The sequence below is a fragment of the Bombina bombina genome, unplaced genomic scaffold (genome assembly GCF_027579735.1).
Source record: "Bombina bombina isolate aBomBom1 unplaced genomic scaffold, aBomBom1.pri scaffold_556, whole genome shotgun sequence".
NCBI lineage: Eukaryota > Metazoa > Chordata > Amphibia > Anura > Bombinatoridae > Bombina > Bombina bombina.
The window spans coordinates 160,591-181,687 of NW_026512715.1; the positions used below are offsets into that span (position 1 = coordinate 160,591).

Genomic DNA, 21,097 nt, shown 5'->3' on the forward strand with positions numbered 1-21,097 from the left:
ACACACACAATATACAAACACTGCACAGCCCTAACCACCACACAAACACTATACAAACACTGCACAGACCCTAAAAACCACACACACACTATACAAACACTGCACACATCATAACCACCACACACACAATATACAAACACTGCACAGACCCTAAAAACCACACACACACACACACTATACAAACACTGCACACATCCTAACCACCACACACACAATATACAAACACTGCACACACCCTAACCACCACACACACAATATACAAACACTGCGCAGACCCTAAACACCACACACACAATGTACAAACACTGCACACCCCCTAACCACCACACACACATTATACAAACACTGCACACCCTAACCCCCACACACACAATATACAAACACTGCACAGATCCTAACCACCACACACACACTATACAAACACTGCACACACCCTAACCACCACACACACAATATAAAAACACTGCACACACCCTAACCATCACACGCAATATACAAACACTGCACACACCCTAACCACCCCACACGCAATATACAAACACTGCACACACCCTAACCACAACACACACAATATACAAACACTGCACACACCCTAACCACCACACACACAATATACAAACACTGCACACACCCTAACCACCACACACAAACACACAATATACAAACACTGCACACACCCTAACCACCACACACACAATATACAAACACTGCACACACCCTAACCACCACACACACAATATACTAACACTGCACACACCCTAACCACAACACACACAATATACAAACACTGCACACACCCTAACCACCACACACACAATATACAAACACTGCACACACCCTAACCACCACACACACAATATACAAACACTGCACACACCCTAACCACCACACACACACACAATATACAAACACTGCACACACCCTAACCACCACACACACAATATACAAACACTAAACACACAACATACAAACACTGCACACACCCTAACCACCACACACACCATCACACACACAATATGCAAACACTGCACACACCCTAACCACCACACACACAATATACAAACACTGCACACACCCTAACCACCACACACACACACAATATACACACACTGCACACACCCTAACCACCACACACAATATACAAACACTGCACACACCCTAACCATCACACACACAATATACAAACACTGCACACACCCTAACCACCATACACACACACTGCACACACCCTAACCACCACACACAATATACAAACACTGCACACACCCTACCCACCACACACACACTATACAAACACTGCACACACCCTAACCACCACACACACAATATACAAACACTGCACACACCCTAACCACCACACACACAATATACACACACTGCACACACCCTAACCACCACACACAATATACAAACACTACACACACACAATATACAAACACTGCACACACCCTAACCACCCCCAAACACAATATACAAACACTGCACACACCCTAACCACCACACACACAATATACAAACACTGCACACACCCTAACCACCACACACACAATATACAAACACTGCACACACCCTAAACACCACACACACAATATACAAAAACTGCACTCACCCTAACCACCACACACAATATACAAAAACTGCACACACCCTAACCACCACACACACAATATACAAACACTACACACACGCTAACCACCCCACACACAATGTACAAACACTGCACACCCCCTAACCACCCCACACACAATATACAAACACTGCACAGATCCTAACCACCACACACACTATACAAACACTGCACACACCCTAACCACCACACACACAATATACAAACACTGCACACACCCTAACCATCACACGCAATATACAAACACTGCACACACCCTAACCACCCCACACGCAATATACAAACACTGCACACACCCTAACCACAACACACACAATATACAAACACTGCATACACCCTAACCACCACACACACCCTAACCACAACACACACAATATACAAACACTGTACACACCCTAACCACCACACACACAATATACAAACACTGCACACACCCTAACCACCACACACACAATATACAACCACCACACACACACACACAATATACAAACACTGCACACACCCTAACCACCACACACACAATATACAAACACTGCACACACCCTAACCACCACACACACAATATACTAACACTGCACACACTCTAACTACCACACACACAATATACAAACACTAAACACACAACATACAAACACTGCACACACCCTAACCACCACACACACCATCACACACACAATATGCAAACACTGCACACACCCTAACCACCACACACACAATATACAAACACTGCACACACCCTAACCACCACACACACACAATATACACACACTGCGCACACCCTAACCACCACACACAATATACAAACACTGCACACACCCTAACAATCACACACAATATACAAACACTGCACACACCCTAACCACCACACGCACATTATACAAACACTACACACACCCTAACCACTACACACACAATATACAAACACTGCACACACCCTAACCACCACACACACTATACAAACACTGAACACACCCTAACCATCACACACACAATATACAAACACTGCACACACCCTAACCATCACACACACAATATACAAACTGCACACACCCTAACCATCACACACACATTATACAAACACTGCACACACCCTAACCACCATACACACAATATACACACACTGCACACACCCTAACCACCACACACAATATACAAACACTGCACACACCCTAACCACCACACAAACACTATACAAACACTGCACACACCCTAACCACCACACACACAATATACAAACACTGCACACACCCTAACCACCACACACACAATATACACACACTGCACACACCCTAACCACCACACACAATATACAAACACTACACACACACAATATACAAACACTGCACACACCCTAACCACCCCCAAACACAATATACAAACACTGCACACACCCTAACCACCACACACACAATATACAAACACTGCACACACCCTAACCACCACACACACAATATACAAACACTGCACACACCCTAAACACCACACACACACACAATATACAAAAACTGCACTCACCCTAACCACCACACACAATATACAAAAACTGCACACACCGTAACCACCACACACACAATATACAAACACTACACACACGCTAACCACCCCACACACAATGTACAAACACTGCACACCCCCTAACCACCCCACACACAATATACAAACACTGCACACCCCCAAACCACCACACACACAATATACAAACACTGCACACCCCCTAACCACCAAACACAATATACAAACACTGCACCCCCCAAACCACCACACACACAATATACAAACACTGCACACCCCCTAACCACCACACACACACAATATACAAACACTGCACACCCCGAAACCACCACACACACAATATACAAACACTGCACAGCCCTAACCACCACACACAATATACAAACACTGCACACACCCTAACCCCCCCCCACACACACAATATACAAACACTGCACAGCCCTAACCACACACACACAATATACAAACACTGCACAGACCCTAAAAACCACACACACACACACACACACACACACACACTATACAAACAATGCACACATCCTAACCACCACACACACAATATACAAACACTGCACAGACCCTAAAAACCACACACACACACTATACAAACACTGCACACACCCTAACCACCACACACACACAATATACAAACACTGCACACACCCTAACCATACACGCAATATACAAACACTGCACACACCCCTAACCACCCCACACACAATATACAAACACTGCACACACCCTAACTGCACACACCCTAACCACCACTCATCACTATTACAACACCAATCACGCAGACAAACACTGCACACCCAACACGACCACACACACAATATACAACACTGCACACACCCTAACCACCTCACACACAATATACAAACACTGCACACACCCTAACCACCACACACACAATATACAAACACTGCACACACCCTAACCACCACACACCAATATACTAACACTGCACACACCTAACCTCATCACACAGCAATGATACAAACCACTGCACACACCCTAACCACACACACACAATATACAAACACTGCACACACCCTAACCACACACACACACAATATACAAACACTGCACACCACCCTAACCACCACACACACTATATACCAAACATGCACACACCCTAACCACACACACACAATATACAAACACTGCACACACCCTAACAATCACACACAATATACAAACACTGCACACACCCTAACCACCACACACACACACAATATACAAACACTGCACACACCCTAACCACCACACACACAATATACAAACACTGCACACACCCTAACCACCACACACACTATACAAACACTGCACACACCCTAACCACACACACACAATATACAAACACTGCACACACCCTAACCACCACACACACACAATATACAAACACTGCACACACCCAAACCACCACACACACAATATACAAACACTGCACACACCCTAACCACCACACACACACTATAAACACTGCATCACCACCCCTTACCCCACACACACACACAATACACAAACACATTGCACACACCCTAACCACCACACACCCTAACCACCACACACACAATATACAAACACTGCACACACCCTAACTACCACACACACAATATACAAACACTGCACACACCCTAACCACACACACATATATAAACACTGCACACACCCTAACCATCACACACACAATATACAAACACTGCACAGCCCTAACCACCACACACACAATATACAAACACTGCACACACCCTAACCACCACACACAATATACAAACACTGCACACACCCTAACCACCACACACACAATATGCAAACACTGCACACACCCTAACCACCACACACACAATATGCAAACAGTGCACACCCTAACCACCACACACAATATACAAACACTGCAAACACCCTAACAATCACACACAATATACAAACACTGCACACACCCTAACCACCACACACACAATATACAAACACTGCACACACCCTAACCACCACACGCACAATATACAAACACTGGACACACCCTAACCACCACACGCACAATATACAAACACTGCACACACCCTAACCACCACACACACACAAAATATACAAACACTGTACACACCCTAACCACCACACACACACACAATATACAAACACTGCACACACCCTAACTATCACACACACACAATATACAAACACTGCACACACCCTAACCACCACACACACAATATACACACACTGCACACACCCTAACCACCACACACAATATACAAACACTGCACACACCCTAACCACCACACACACTATACAAACACTGCACACACCCTAACCACCACACACAATATACACACACTGCACACACCCTAACCACACACACACAATATACAAACACTACACACACCCTAACCACCACACGCACAATATACAAACACTGCACACACCCTAACCACCACACGCACAATATACAAACACTGCACACACCCTAACCACCACACACACACACAATATACAAACACTGTACACACCCTAACCACCACACACACACAATATACAAACACTGCACACACCCTATCACACACACAATATACAAACACTGCACACACCCTAACCACCACACACACAATATACACACACTGCACACACCCTAACCACCACACACAATATAAAAACACTGCACACACCCTAACCACCACACACACAATATACAAACACTGCACACACCCTAACCACCCCAAACACAATATACAAACACTGCACAGACCCTAACCACCACACACACACAATATACAAAAACTGCACACACCCTAACCACCACACACAATATACAAAAACTGCACACACAATGTACAAACACTGCACACCCCCTAACCACCCCACACACAATATACAAACACTGCACAACCTAACCATCCCACACGCAATATACAAACACTGCACACACCTTAACCCCCACACACAGAATATACAAACACTGCACACACCCTAACCACCACACACACAATATACACACACTGCACACACCCTAACCACACCACACAATATACAAACACTGCACACACCCTAACCATCACACACAATATACAAACACTGCACACACACTAACCACCACACACACAATATACAAACACTGCACACACCCTAACCACCACACACACAATATACAAACACTGCACACACCCTAACCACTACACACACACTAACCACCACACACACAATATACAAACACTGCACACACCCTAACCACACACACACAAAATACAAACACTGCACACACCCTAACCACCACACACACACGCAATATACAAACACTGCACACACCCTAACCACCACACACACAATATACAAACACTGCACACACCCTAACCACCACACACACTATATAAACACTGCACACACCTTAACCATCACACACACAATATACAAACATTGCACACACCCTAACCACCACACACACAATATACAAACACTGCACACACCCTAACCACCACACACACACAATATACAAACACTGCACACACCCTAACTACCACACACACAATATACAAACACTGCACACACCCTAACCACACACACATTATATAAACACTGCACACACCCTAACCATCACACACACAATTTACAAACATTGCACACACCCTAACCACCACACACACTATACAAACACTGCACACACCATAACCACCACACACTATACAAACAAAGCACACACCCTAACCACCACACACACAACATACAAACACTGCACACACCCTAACCACCACACACACTATATAAACACTGCACACACCCTAACCACCCCACACACAATATACAAACATTGCACACACCCTAACCACCACACACACTATACAAACACTGCACACACCCTAACCACCACACACACACTATACAAACACTGCACACACCCTAACCACCACACACACAACATACAAACACTGCACACACCCTAACCACCACACACACAACATACAAACACTGCACACACCCTAACCACCACACACACTATATAAACACTGCACACACCCTAACCACCCCACACACAATATACAAACATTGCACACCCCCTAACCACCACACACACAATATACAAACACTGCACACACCCTAACCACCACACACACAATATACAAACACTGCACACACCCTAACCACCACACACACAATATACAAATACTGCACACACACACACACAATATACGAGAAGAGCACACAAACATAACACAACTACTACTATATATATACACACACAGTAATTCTTATATAACACAGTGTTGGGGAGATTAATTTCTGAATTTTCTTGCTTTTTATCTTAGGAACTCTTAAATTAGAGATCTTTTGCTATTGAATTATATATAAACATGTCTAATGGTGGGGAATAAACCTACTTTTCTTCCTGGTTGTAGTATTAGGTCAGTGTATACGAACAGTAAAGAATGCAGAGTACAACGTGTTTTCCTTATAGCATTGGTGACAGCAGCTATCTCAGCATGCATATGTTATATATATAATCCTCGTGCAGTTCGCCCCTGAACCTCCCGTTTAACATAAACACACCCCACCGGCATTATTGCAGCAGCACAAGGTACCCACTCACCCCAGCACTCTGAGCACTGAGCTCTCCCCCATGTGCCTTTAAGTTCCCTCTGGTTCGGCCAATCAAATGATGACAGTCTTTGCATCATCGGTATGTCAACCAATCAAATATTTGAACATCATATAGAAGAGCCAATCCTTCGGAAGTAGTGCTTGCTGGGAATTGTAGTCGTTTTATTTTTAGTATCCTTTTTTTTTTTTAGCTGGGAGAGAGGCGTGAGTACTAACGGATTCAAAGCGATGCAATTACCACATTTGACCTCTATGTGGAGACAAAAGACTACAGGACTGTAGGGTACAATATAAAGGAACGGTGCAGGCTGGAACAGGCCTTTTATGAAGGAAATTGATTTAAAATATAATGGGATGTGTTAGAGACTCTTGAGAACAATTTTAGGAACAAGAATCTTTGTGATATAATAATTAATTAACCCTTTAACTACCAAAATAGTGTCTGGAACCAAAAATAACAGCCCGGAACAGCACCTTCCCAGAAAACCAGATACACCAAATTCACAAGTCACCCATGCCTAAATGTAATAAGTCTAATCAGCCACAAACCATCCACAGAAACCACGTTCCAATACCCGTTCCGGCCTGTATACATCAAATTCACCAGTCACGCATTGCTAAATGTAATGAGTGTAATCAGCCACAAAGCATCCACAGAAACCTCTTAATGATATCTGTTCCGGCCAGTAATACACTATTTCATTAAAAGTGATAGAACAGCACTTTCCCAACAACATATACAGACCAAATTCACCAGACACACATAACTAGATAAAATAAGTGTAATCAACCACAAACCATCCACAGAAACCACGTTCCAATACCTATTTTGGCCTTTAAAACGCTTTTTCATGAAAAGTGACGGAAAGGCACCTTCTCAACAACATATACAGACCAAATTAACCATCCACATATAACTAAATGTGATAAGTGTAATTAACCACAAACCATCCACAGAAACCATGTTTCAATACCTGTTCTGGCCTGTAATACGCTTTTTCATGAGAAGTGACGGAACGGCACCTTCCCAGAAACATATACAGACCAGATTCACCAGCCACACATAACTAGATTAAATAAGTGTAATCAACCACAAACCATCCACAGAAACCACGTTCCAATACCGGTTCCGGCCTGTAATACACTTTTTCATGAAAAGTGACGGAACAGCAACTTACCAGCAAACTAGATACATCAAATTCACCACTCACGCATTGCTAAATGTAATGAGTGTAATCAGCCACAAAGCATCCACAGAAACCAAATGTAATGAGTGTAATCAGCCACAAAGCATCCACAGAAACCTCTTTATGATATCTGTTCTGGTCAGTAATTCACTTTTTCATTAATAGTGATGGAATGACACCTTCCCAACAACATATACAGACCAAATTCACCAGACACACATAACTAGATAAAATAAGTGTAATCAACCACAAACCATCCACAGAAACCACGTTCCAATAAAGGTTCCAGCTTTTAAAACGCTTTTTCATGAAAAGTGACGTAACGGCACCTTCTCAACAACATATACAGAACAAATTACCCATCCACATATAACTAAATGTGATAAGTGCAATCAACGACAAACCATCCACAGAAACCATGTTTCAATACCCGTTTCGGCCTGTAAAACGATTTTTCATGAAAAGTGACGGAGCGGCACCTTCCCAGCAAACCAGAAACATTAAATTCACCAATCACACATAACTAGATGTGATAAGTGTAATCAACCACAAACCATCCACAGAAACCACGTTCCAATACCCGTTCCGGCCTGTAACACACTTTTTCATGAAACGTGATAGAACGGCACCTTCCCAGCAACATATACAGTCCAAATTCACCAGCCACACACAACTAGATGTGATAAGTGTAATCAACCACAAATGATCCACGGAAACCACGTTCCAATACCCGTTCCGGCCTGTAAAACTTTTTTCATGAAAAGTGACAGAACGGCACCTTCCCAGCAAACCAGATAAATCAAATTCACCAGTCACACATAACTATATGTGATTAGTGTAATCAACCACAAGCCATCCACAGAAACCACGTTTCAAAACCCGTTACGACCTGTAACACACTATTTTGTGAAAAGTGATGGAACGGCACCTTCCCAGCAACATATACAGACCAAAATTACCAGCCCCACTTAACTAGATGTGATAAGATTAATCATCCACAAACCATCCACAGAAATCACGTTCCAAAACCCGTTACGGCCTGTAACACACTTTTTCATGAAAAGTGATGGAACGGCACCTTCCCAGCAACATGTAAAGACTAAATTCAACAACAAAACATAACTAGATGTGATAAGTGTAATCAACCACAAACCATCCACAGAAACCACATTCCAATACCTGTTCTGGCCAGTAATACACTTTTTCATGAAAAGTGATGGAACGGCACCTTATCAACAACATATACAGACCAAATTCACCAGCCACACATAACTAGAATAAATAAGTGTAATCAAGCACAAACCATCCACAGAAACCACATTCCAAAATCCGTTACGGCCTGTAACACACTATTTCATGAAAAGTGATGGAACGGCACCTTCCCAGTAATATATACAGACCAAAATTACCAGCCCCACTTAACTAGATGTGATAAGATTAATCATCCACAAACCATCCACAGAAATCACGTTCCAAAACCCATTACGGCCTGTAACACACTTTTTCATGAAAAGTGACAGGACGGCACCTTATCAGCAACATATACAGACCAAATTCACCAGCCACATATAACTAAATGTGATAAGTGTAATCAACCACAAACCATCCACAGAAACCATGTTTCAATACTTGCTACGGCCTGTAATACGCTTTTTCATGAGAAGTGATGGAACGGCACCTTCCCAGCAGCATATACAGACCAGATTCCCCAGCCACACATAACTAGATAAAATAAGTGTAATCAACCACAAACCATCCACAGAAACCACGTTCCAATACCCGTTCCGACCTGTAACACACTTTTTCATGAAAAGTGATGGAACGGCACCTTCCCAGCAACATATACAGTCCAAATTCACCAACCACACATAACTAGATGTGATAAGTGTAATCAACCACAAATTATCCACGGAAACCACGTTCCAATACCCGTTCCGGCCTGTAAAACTTTTTTCATGAAAAGTGACAGAACGGCACCTTCCCAGCAAACCAGATAAATCAAATTCACCAGTCACACATAACTATATGTGATTAGTGTAATCAACCACAAGCCATCCACAGAAACCACGTTTCAAAACCCGTTACGACCTGTAACACACTATTTTGTGAAAAGTGATGGAATGGCACCTTCCCAGCAACATATATAGACCAAAATTACCAGCCCCACTTAACTAGATGTGATAAGATTAATCATCCACAAACCATCCACAGAAATCACGTTCCAAAACCCGTTATGGCCTGTAACACACTTTTTCATGAAAAGTGATGGAACGGCACCTTCCCAGCAACATGTAAAGACTAAATTCAACAACAAAACATAACTAGATGTGATAAGTGGAATCAACCACAAACCATCCACAGAAACCACATTACAAAAACCTGTTCTGGCCGGTAATACACTTTTTCATGAAAAGTGATGGAACGGCACCTTATCAACAACATATACAGACCAAATTCACCAGCCACACATAACTAGAATAAATAAGTGTAATCAAGCACAAACCATCCACAGAAATCACGTTCCAAAACCAGTTACGGCCTGTAACACACTTTTTCATGAAAAGTGACAGGACGGCACCTTATCAACAACATATACAGACCAAATTCACCAGCCACATATAACTAAATGTGATAAGTGTAATCAACCACAAACAATCCACAGAAACCATGTTTCAATACTTGCTCCGGCCTGTAATACGATTTTTCATGAGAAGTGACGGAACGGCACCTTCCCAGCAGCATATACAGACCAGATTCCCCAGCCACACATAACTAGATAAAATAAGTGTAATCAACCACAAACCATCCACAGAAACCACGTTCCAATACCCGTTCCGACCTGTAACACACTTTTTCATGAAAAGTGATGGAACAGCACCTTCCCAGCAACATATACAGTCCAAATTCACCAGCCACACATAACTAGATGTGATAAGTGTAATCAACCACAAATGATCCACGGAAACCACGTTCCAATACCCGTTCCGGCCTGTAAAACTTTTTTCATGAAAAGTGACAGAACGGCACCTTCCCAGTAAACCAGATAAATCAAATTCACCAGTCACACATAACTATATGTGATTAGTGTAATCAACCACAAGCCATCCACAGAAACCACGTTTCAAAACCCATTACGACCTGTAACACACTATTTTGTGAAAAGTGATGGAACGGCACCTTCCCAGCAACATGTAAAGACTAAATTCAACAACAAAACATAATTAGATGTGATAAGTGTAATCAACCACAAACCATCCACAGAAACCACATTCCAATACCTGTTCTGGCCGGTAATACACTTTTTCATGAAAAGTGACGGAACGGCACCTTATCAACAACATATACAGACCAAATTCACCAGCCACACATAACTAGAATAAATAAGTGTAATCAAGCACACACCATCCACAGAAACCACATTCCAAAATCCGTTACGGCCTGTAACACACTATTTCATGAAAAGTGATGGAACGGCACCTTCCCAGCAATATATACAGACCAAAATTACCAGCCCCACTTAACTAGATGTGATAAGATTAATAATCCACAAACCATCCACAGAAATCACGTTCCAAAACCCGTTACGGCCTGTAACACACTTTTTCATGAAAAGTGACAGGACGGCACCTTATCAACAACATATACAGACCAAATTCACCAGCCACATATAACTAAATGTGATAAGTGTAATCAACCACAAACCATCCACAGAAACCATGTTTCAATACTTGCTCCGGCCTGTAATACGCTTTTTCATGAGAAGTGACTGAACGGCACCTTCCCAGCAACATATACAGACCAGATTCACCAGCCACACATAACTAGATAAATAAGTGTAATCAACCACAAACCATCCACAGAAACCACGTTCCAATACCCATTCCAACCTGTAAAACGCTTTTTCATGAACATTGACGGAACAGCACCTTTTCAGCAAACCAGATACATCACATTCACCAGTCACACATGACTAAATGTATAAAGTGTAATGAGCCACAAACCATCCACAGAAACCACATTATGATATCTGTTCCAGCCTGTAATACGCTTTTCATGAAAATTGGTGGAACAGCACCTTCCCAGCAACATATACAGACCAAATTCACCAGCCACACATAACCAGATGTGATAAGTGTAATCAACCACAAACCATCCACAGAAACCATGTTCCAATAACTGTTCCAGCCTGTAATACACTTTTTCATGTAAAGTGTTTGAACAGCACCTTCCCAGCAACATATACAGACCAAATGCACCAGCCACACATAACTAGATGTGATAAGTGTAATCAACCACAAACCATCCACAGAAACCACGATCCAATAACCGTTCCGGACTGTAAAAATATTTTTCATGAAAAGTGACAGAACGGCACCTTCCCAGCAAAGCAGATACATCAAATTCACCACAGAAATCACGTTCCAAAACCCGTTAGGCCTGTAACACACTTTTTCATGAAAAGTGATGGAACGGCACCTTCTCAGCAACATGTAAAGACTAAATTCAACAACAAAACATAACTAGATGTGATAAGTGTAATCAACCACAAACCATCCACAGAAACCACATTCCAATACCTGTTCTGGCCGGTAATACACTTTTTCATGAAAAGTGACGGAACGGCACCTTATCAACAACATATACAGACCAAATTCACCAGCCACACATAACTAGAATAAATAAGTGTAATCAACCACAAACCATCCACAGAAACCACGTTCCAAAATCCGTTACGGCCTGTAACACACTATTTCATGAAAAGTGATGGAACGGCACCTTCCCAGTAATATATACAGACCAAAATTACCAGCCCCACTTAACTAGATGTGATAAGATTAATCATCCACAAACCATCCACAGAAATCACGTTCCAAAACCCATTACGGCCTGTAACACACTTTTTCATGAAAAGTGACAGGACGGCACCTTATCAGCAACATATACAGACCAAATTCACCAGCCACATATAACTAAATGTGATAAGTGTAATCAACCACAAACCATCCACAGAAACCATGTTTCAATACTTGCTCCGGCCTGTAATACGCTTTTTCATGAGAAGTGATGGAACGGCACCTTCCCAGCAACATATACAGACCAAAATTACCAGCCCCACTTAACTAGATGTGATAAGAGTAATCATCCACAAACCATCCACAGAAACCATGTTTCAATACTTGCTCCGGCCTGTAATACGCTTTTTCACGAGAAGTGACGGAACGGCACCTTCCCAGCAGCATATACAGACCAGATTCCCCAGCCACACATAACTAGATAAAATAAGTGTAATCAACCACAAACCATCCACAGAAACCACGTTCCAATACCCGTTCCGACCTGTAACACACTTTTTCATGAAAAGTGATGGAACGGCACCTTCCCAGCAACATATACAGACCAAAATTACCAGCCCCACTTAACTAGATGTGATAAGAGTAATCATCCACAAACCATCCACAGAAATCACGTTCCAAAACCCGTTACGGCCTGTAACACAAATTTTCATGAAAAGTGACGGAACGGCACCTTATCAACAACATATATAGACCAAATTCACCAGCCACATATAACTAAATGTGCTAAGTGTAATCAACCACAAACCATCCACAGAAACCATGTTTCAATACTTGCTCCGGTCTGTAATATGCTTTTTCATGAGAAGTGACCGAACGGCACCTTCCCTGCAACATATACAGACCAAATTCACCAGCCACACATAACTAGATAAATAAGTGTAATCAACCACAAACCATCCACAGAAACCACGTTCCAATACCCATTCCAACCTGTAAAACACTTTTTCATGAACATTGACGGAACAGCACCTTTTCAGCAAACCAGATACATCACATTCACCAGTCACACATGACTAAATGTATAAAGTGTAATGAGCCACAAACCATCCACAGAAACCACATTATGATATCTGTTCCAGCCTGTAATACGCTTTTAATGAAAATTGATGGAACAGCACCTTCCCAGCAACATATACAGACCAAATTCACCAGCCACACATAACTAGATGTGATAAGTGTAATCAACCACAAACCATCCACAGAAACCATGTTCCAATACCTGTTCCGGCCTGTAATACACTTTTTCATGTAAAGTGTTTGAACAGCACCTTCCCAGCAACATATACAGACCAAATGCACCAGCCACACATAACTAAATGTGATAAGTGCAATCAACCACAAACCATCCACAGAAACCACGATCCAATAACCTTTCCGGACTGTAAAATTATTTTTCGTGAAAAGTGCTAGTACGGCACATCTAGTTATGGTTGGCTGGTGCATTTGGTCTGTATATGTTGCTGGGAAGGTGCTGTTCCATCAATTTTCATGAAAAGTGTATTACAGGCTGGAACAGATATCATAATGTGGTTTCTGTGGATGGTTTGTGGCTCATTACACTTTATACATTTAGTCATGTGTGACTGGTGAATGTGATGTATCTGGTTTGCTGATAAGGTGCCGTTCCGTCAATTTTCATGAAAAATCATTTTACAGGTCGGAACGGGTATTGGAATGTGGTTTCTGTGGATGGTTTGTGGTTGATTACACTTATTTAATCTAGTTATGTGTGGCTGGTGAATCTGGTCTGTATATGTTGCTGGGAAGGTGCCGTTCTGTCACTTCTCATGAAAAAGCGTATTACAGGCCGGAGCAAGTATTGAAACATGGTTTCTGTGGATGATTTGTGGTTGATTACACTTATCCCATCTAGTTATGTGTGGCTGGTGAATTTGGTCTGTATATGTTGCTGGGAAGGTACCGTTCCGTCACTTTTTATAAAAAAGCGTATTAAAGGCAGGAACAGATATCATAATGTGGTTTCTGTGGATGGTTTGTGGCTGATTACACTTATTACATTTATTCATGTGTGACTGGTGAATTTGGTGTATCTGGTTTGCTGGGAAGGTGCTGTTCTGTCACTTTTCATGAAAAATCGTTTTACAGTCCGGAACGGTTATTGGATCGTGGTTTCTGTGGATGGTTTGTGGTTGATTACACTTATCACATCTAGTTATGTGTAGCTGGTGAATTTGGTCTGTATATGTTGCTGGGAAGGTGCCATTCCGTCACTTTTTATAAAAAAGCGTATTAAAGGCCGGAACAGATATAAAATGTGGTTTCTGTGGATGGTTTGTGATTCATTACACTTATCACATCTAGTTATATGTGGCTGGTGAATTTGGTCTGTATATGCTGCTGGGAAGGTGCCGTTCCATCACATTTTATAAAAAGGCATATTAAAGGCCGGAACAGATATCATAATGTGGTTTCTGTGGATGGTTTGTGGTTGATTACACTTATCACATCTAGTTATGTGTGGCTGGTGAATTTGGTCTGTATATGTTAATGGGAAGATGCCGTTCCGACACTTTTCATGAAAAAGCGTATTTCAGGCATTGGAACGTGGTTTCTGTGGATGGTTTGTTTCTGATTACACTTATTATATTTAGTCATGGGTGACTTGTAAATTTGGTGTATCTGGTTTTCTGGAAAGGTGCTGTTCCGGGCTGTTATGTTTGGTTCCAGACACTATTTTGGTAGTTAAAGGGTTAATTAATTATTATATCACAAAGATTCTTTTTCCAAAAATTGTTCTCAAGAGTCTCTAACACATCCCATTATATTTTGAATCAATTTCCTTCATAAAAGGCCTGTTCTGTTCCGGCTTTTACACCATCCCGAATTACTGTGTGTGTATATATAGTACTAGTTGTTGTGTTATGTTTGTGTGCTCTTCTCTTATATATTGTGTGTGTGTGTGTGTGGTGGTTAGGGTGTGTGCAGTGTTTGTTTATTGTGTGTGTGGTGTTTAGGGTGTGTGCAGTGTGTGTATATTGTGTGTGTGGTGGTTAGGGTGTGTGCAGTGTTTGTATAGTGTGTGTGGTGGTTAGGGTGTGTGCAGTGTTTGTATATTGTGTGTGTGGTGGTTAGGGTGTGTGCAGTGTTTGCATATTGTGTGTATGATGGTGTGTATGGTGGTTAGGGTGTGTGCAGTGTTTGCATATTGTGTGTGCAGTGTTTGTATATTGTGTGTGTGGTAGTTAGGGTGTGTGCAGTGTTTGTATATTGTGTGTGTGGTGGTTAGGTTGTGTGCAGTGTTTGTATATTGTGTGTGTGGTGGTTAGGGTGTGTGTAGGGTTTGTATATTGTGTGTGTGGTGGTTAGGGTGTGTGCAGTGTTTGTATATTGTGTGTGTGGTGGTTAGGGTGTGTGCAGTGTTTGTATATTGTGTGTGTGGTGGTTAGGGTGTGTGCAGTGTTTGCATATTGTGTGTGTGATGGTGTGTGTGGTGGTTAGGGTGTGTGCAGTGTTTGTATATTGTGTGTGCAGTGTTTGTATATTGTGTGTGTCAGTGACGTGCAGTGAGGTCAGACGCTGGTGAGGCACTAGATATGGTACGACGGAGAAACACATGTACAGAGGGCCACAAGTGCCCCCAACAGGGCAGGTTTAAATGATAGCTGGACCAGTGCACAGGTGACATAATCAGGTGATGGGTGAGAGCAAGTTAGTAACCACTGAGTTACTGATCAGCTGATTAATTCACCTGTGCACTGATTCAGCTATAATGAAATCCTGGCCTTGATGACCAGCTTATCGGAAATATATTGATTACCTGGAAAATAAAGCACACATACTCTGCTCACTGACACCCACACACACTCTGCTCACATACACACTAACACAATTATGTGGCACAGTGCCAGTTACTAAGCAATTAGAATGATACACAATCTCTTCTCTACTCACTACTGTATTCTAAAAATAGAAATAATTTACCATACAAGTTTTATACAAAGGACAAGTTATCAATACTGTCAACACAGCTGCTGCTGCAATATGGTGTTCAAGAAACGCACATGCACCTCCCACTTAGGTATGCTCTTCAACAAAGGACACCAAAGGATACCAAAAGAATGAAGTACATAATAAAAGTAAAATAGAAAGTTTATTTATTTATTTTTTGTGTGTAATTTCTATCTGAATGATAGAAATGTAATTATGACTTTCATGTTCCTTTCAAAAACTAATTTGATTTGCTGACATGGGGCCAGTAACAGTTGATGCTAATTCTCAAAATATAAATAACTAGAAAAGTCTATTAAAATAGCATGCTCTACCTCAATCATGAAAGTTTAATTTTAAATGTCTCCCTTTGACTATGTGTTTAACCAGTTACTTTACAGTGGCATTATTTCTAAAAACATTTAACTGCAATAATTACATATATTTTTTAAATGACTCATTATCTCCTTTTTATTAATATAAACTTGTATATTAAAAACACAATGCAACAGCTTTCAATTGATTTGTGAATTACAAGTTAACAGCAGTCTTTAAATAAATGGAGACACAGAGAAAAATAAAAATAGATACTGCATCCTCTGACTGAACAGACATAACATATATGGAGTTTGAATCTAATTAAATCAAATAACCATGAAAAAGGAAAGCTTAGCAATATTCAATGTCAAAAACTTTAGTTTAATTAATGTGGACACTGCACACTTATGGATTTAAATTTGAATTTACCCTTTGACTTCCTGTTAGTATTGGGTTATGCACACTTACTGTCCCCCTGTTAATGATCTGTATCTGAACACAATTTGTGAATCACAGAGATGTAGAACACTACTTTACTCTTCTGCTTGGTGTCATCTGTTCTTAGGTTACCTCAGCTTCCAGTTGTGTCACATGACCCTGCTCACTGCATCCTCCTTCTTATTAATCTATATATCCTTCACTTGCTAGGAGGCATCAAGAGGGGTGCCTCCTATTGGTACCAATTTTTGCTGCTAATATATTGACAGAACACAGGTGGCGCTGCAGCACAGCTTTTCCTTTGACTCATTTGCTGCAATGGAGAGAAGCATTCCTGTACCTGCCTCTCCATAGCATTACATGAGGGGAAAATATTTTTTTTTTTTACTTTTTTTTTTTTTTAAATTAAAATTTAATTAAGCTTTGGCCACATATGGCAGGGTAGGCACTGCCTCCCCTGCCTCTTATGAGTGCACGTCCCTGGTGTGTGTGGTAGTTAGGGTGTGTGCAGTGTTTGTATATTGTGTGTGTGGTGGTTAGGGTGTGTGCAGTGTTTGTATATTGTGTGTGTGTGTGGTAGTTAGGGTGTGTGCAGTGTTTGTATATTGTGTGTGTGACGGTTAGGGTGTGTGCAGTGTTTATATAGTGTGTGTGGTGTTTAGGGTGTGTGCAGTGTTTGTATATTGTGTGCCGTGTTTGTATATTGTGTGTGTGGTAGTTAGGATGTGTGCAGTGTTTGTATATTGTGTGTGTGGTGGTTAGGGTGTGTGCAGTGTTTGTATATTGTGTGTGTGGTGGTTAGGGTGTGTGCAGTGTTTGTATATTGTGTGTGTGGTGGTTAGGGTGTGTGCAGTGTTTGTATATAATATTATTATATTATCTTGTTTTAGTATAGGACAGTATTTCTTGAAAATCTTCTTTATCTCAGGGGCTGCTTCATTGTAGGTGGTTATGAAGCTCAATTGTTTGTTTTTATTATTAGTCATCTTATCTGTTTTAAGTATATATATATATATATATATATATATATATATATATATATATATATATATATATATATATATATATATATAAGTATATTTAAGTATATATATATATAGCAAGAAAAGTGCTGAACTATCTGTTACATGTTGTTTGAATTGATACAGTTTTAACAGAGCTAACGAGCAAAATAAAAGCTAAGTTTTATTTAATATAAAGCTGCTTGGTGCTCCTCATTGATCGATGTTATGCAAATCAGTATATATAAACATACACATAAATATATATACTGTATATATATATCTAGATATATATATAGTTATGCAGAGTATACTAATAATATAATGGAAATAGTGGCAACGGTGTTAGTTTAAGCAAATATCAACCCCTTCATAATATAGTATGCTGAAATAATAGTAGATATATAATCTATTCAATATTCATTATATACCAGTTAGTATCACTGGTGAAGTGTAGGAGAAGGGGGGTGCTGACTGTCTGATAGATATATAGGTACAAAAGAGAGAGAGAAGTTTGACAGTACCCAGCACTCACAAAACACTATATAGTAACAGTATGCATTGAAAACCGGATTGTGTCCAGAACTGGTTATTAAAACGTAACTTTTACTAATGATAGGATAAAATAAAAAAGGTTGGTAAATAGTACCAAATGTATAACATAAATAAGTGAGACATACATTTAAAACTTAGATTAAGAAACAGATCAGGACTGTGTGTGAGACTTCAAAAACAGAATTACTTCCCTGGGTAATAGTTCAAATACACCGTAACCCTCAGGGCTCAGAGAATACACGGATTGCTCTAAAGCTAATCTAAAAAGGGGATTTACCCCAACAACATTACCTAATCTGAGCAATACTGGTACCTAGAGCAGGAGAGGAAACGGTTTATAAATGACTGATTAAGGAAGGCAATTGCCACATCAATATAAGCTTAGCAAAGTCCCAGGTAAACACAAATTAGCAAGTCTCATGCACACAGACAAGGCCTGATGTACATTTCGCTGCTAGCACGGCTTTCTCAGAGGCTATACTAATAATATATCAGTTTCAGTGGCATCTCTATCTGTGTGTGTGTGTCTATGGGACAGGGGAAGAATATTTATATACATTGTGGGCCAGATTACAAGTGGAGCGCTAAATATTGCAAGCAAGCGATTATAGCGCTCCACTTTGTAATATCAGTGCACTGTGCGCTGGTATTACAAGTTAATCCAATTTGAACGCAAGCTCTCATTCCCATTCCTAGGAAGCATTGCGCTCACAAGAACGCACATTCATAGGCTCCTACGTCACAGGTCACAGACAGCATCAGAACCTCGCGCAGCAAAGGAGGTATGTAGTGCAGCGATGGGCAGTATTTTTTTAATACATATATATATATAAGCATATACTTATATATTTACATTGCGGTCTACATAGACCACAATGTAAAGGCACTTTTCAGTGCCGTTTTTTTCTAATACCCCACTTTTACAAACTTTAGACCCCAAAAAATATCTAGTGCAGTTGTTTTTAATTTTAAAAAAATGCAACATTTGTTTTATTAAAATCTACAATGCCCTCTATTTTGAGGGCATTTGGGGCACTTTTATATAATGAACTAGAAATCTAATCT

General features: G+C 40.9%; 1 protein-coding gene across 2 annotated transcripts in view; it reads right to left on the bottom strand.

The window, feature by feature from the left end:
* LOC128644504 (N-alpha-acetyltransferase 80-like) overlaps positions 1 to 7,786 on the bottom strand; it is a 29,475-nt gene extending 21,689 nt beyond the window's left edge. Inside the window, exon 1 of one of the 2 annotated variants that reach the window (XM_053697087.1) lies at positions 7,719 to 7,786. In XM_053697087.1, the coding sequence (XP_053553062.1) occupies positions 7,719 to 7,750 (32 nt within the window). In that variant the 5' untranslated portion in view covers positions 7,751 to 7,786. The remainder of the gene's footprint in view (positions 1 to 7,718) is intronic. The other variant, XM_053697086.1, reaches the window with a different exon arrangement.
* Positions 7,787 to 21,097: the final 13,311 nt, after the last annotated feature.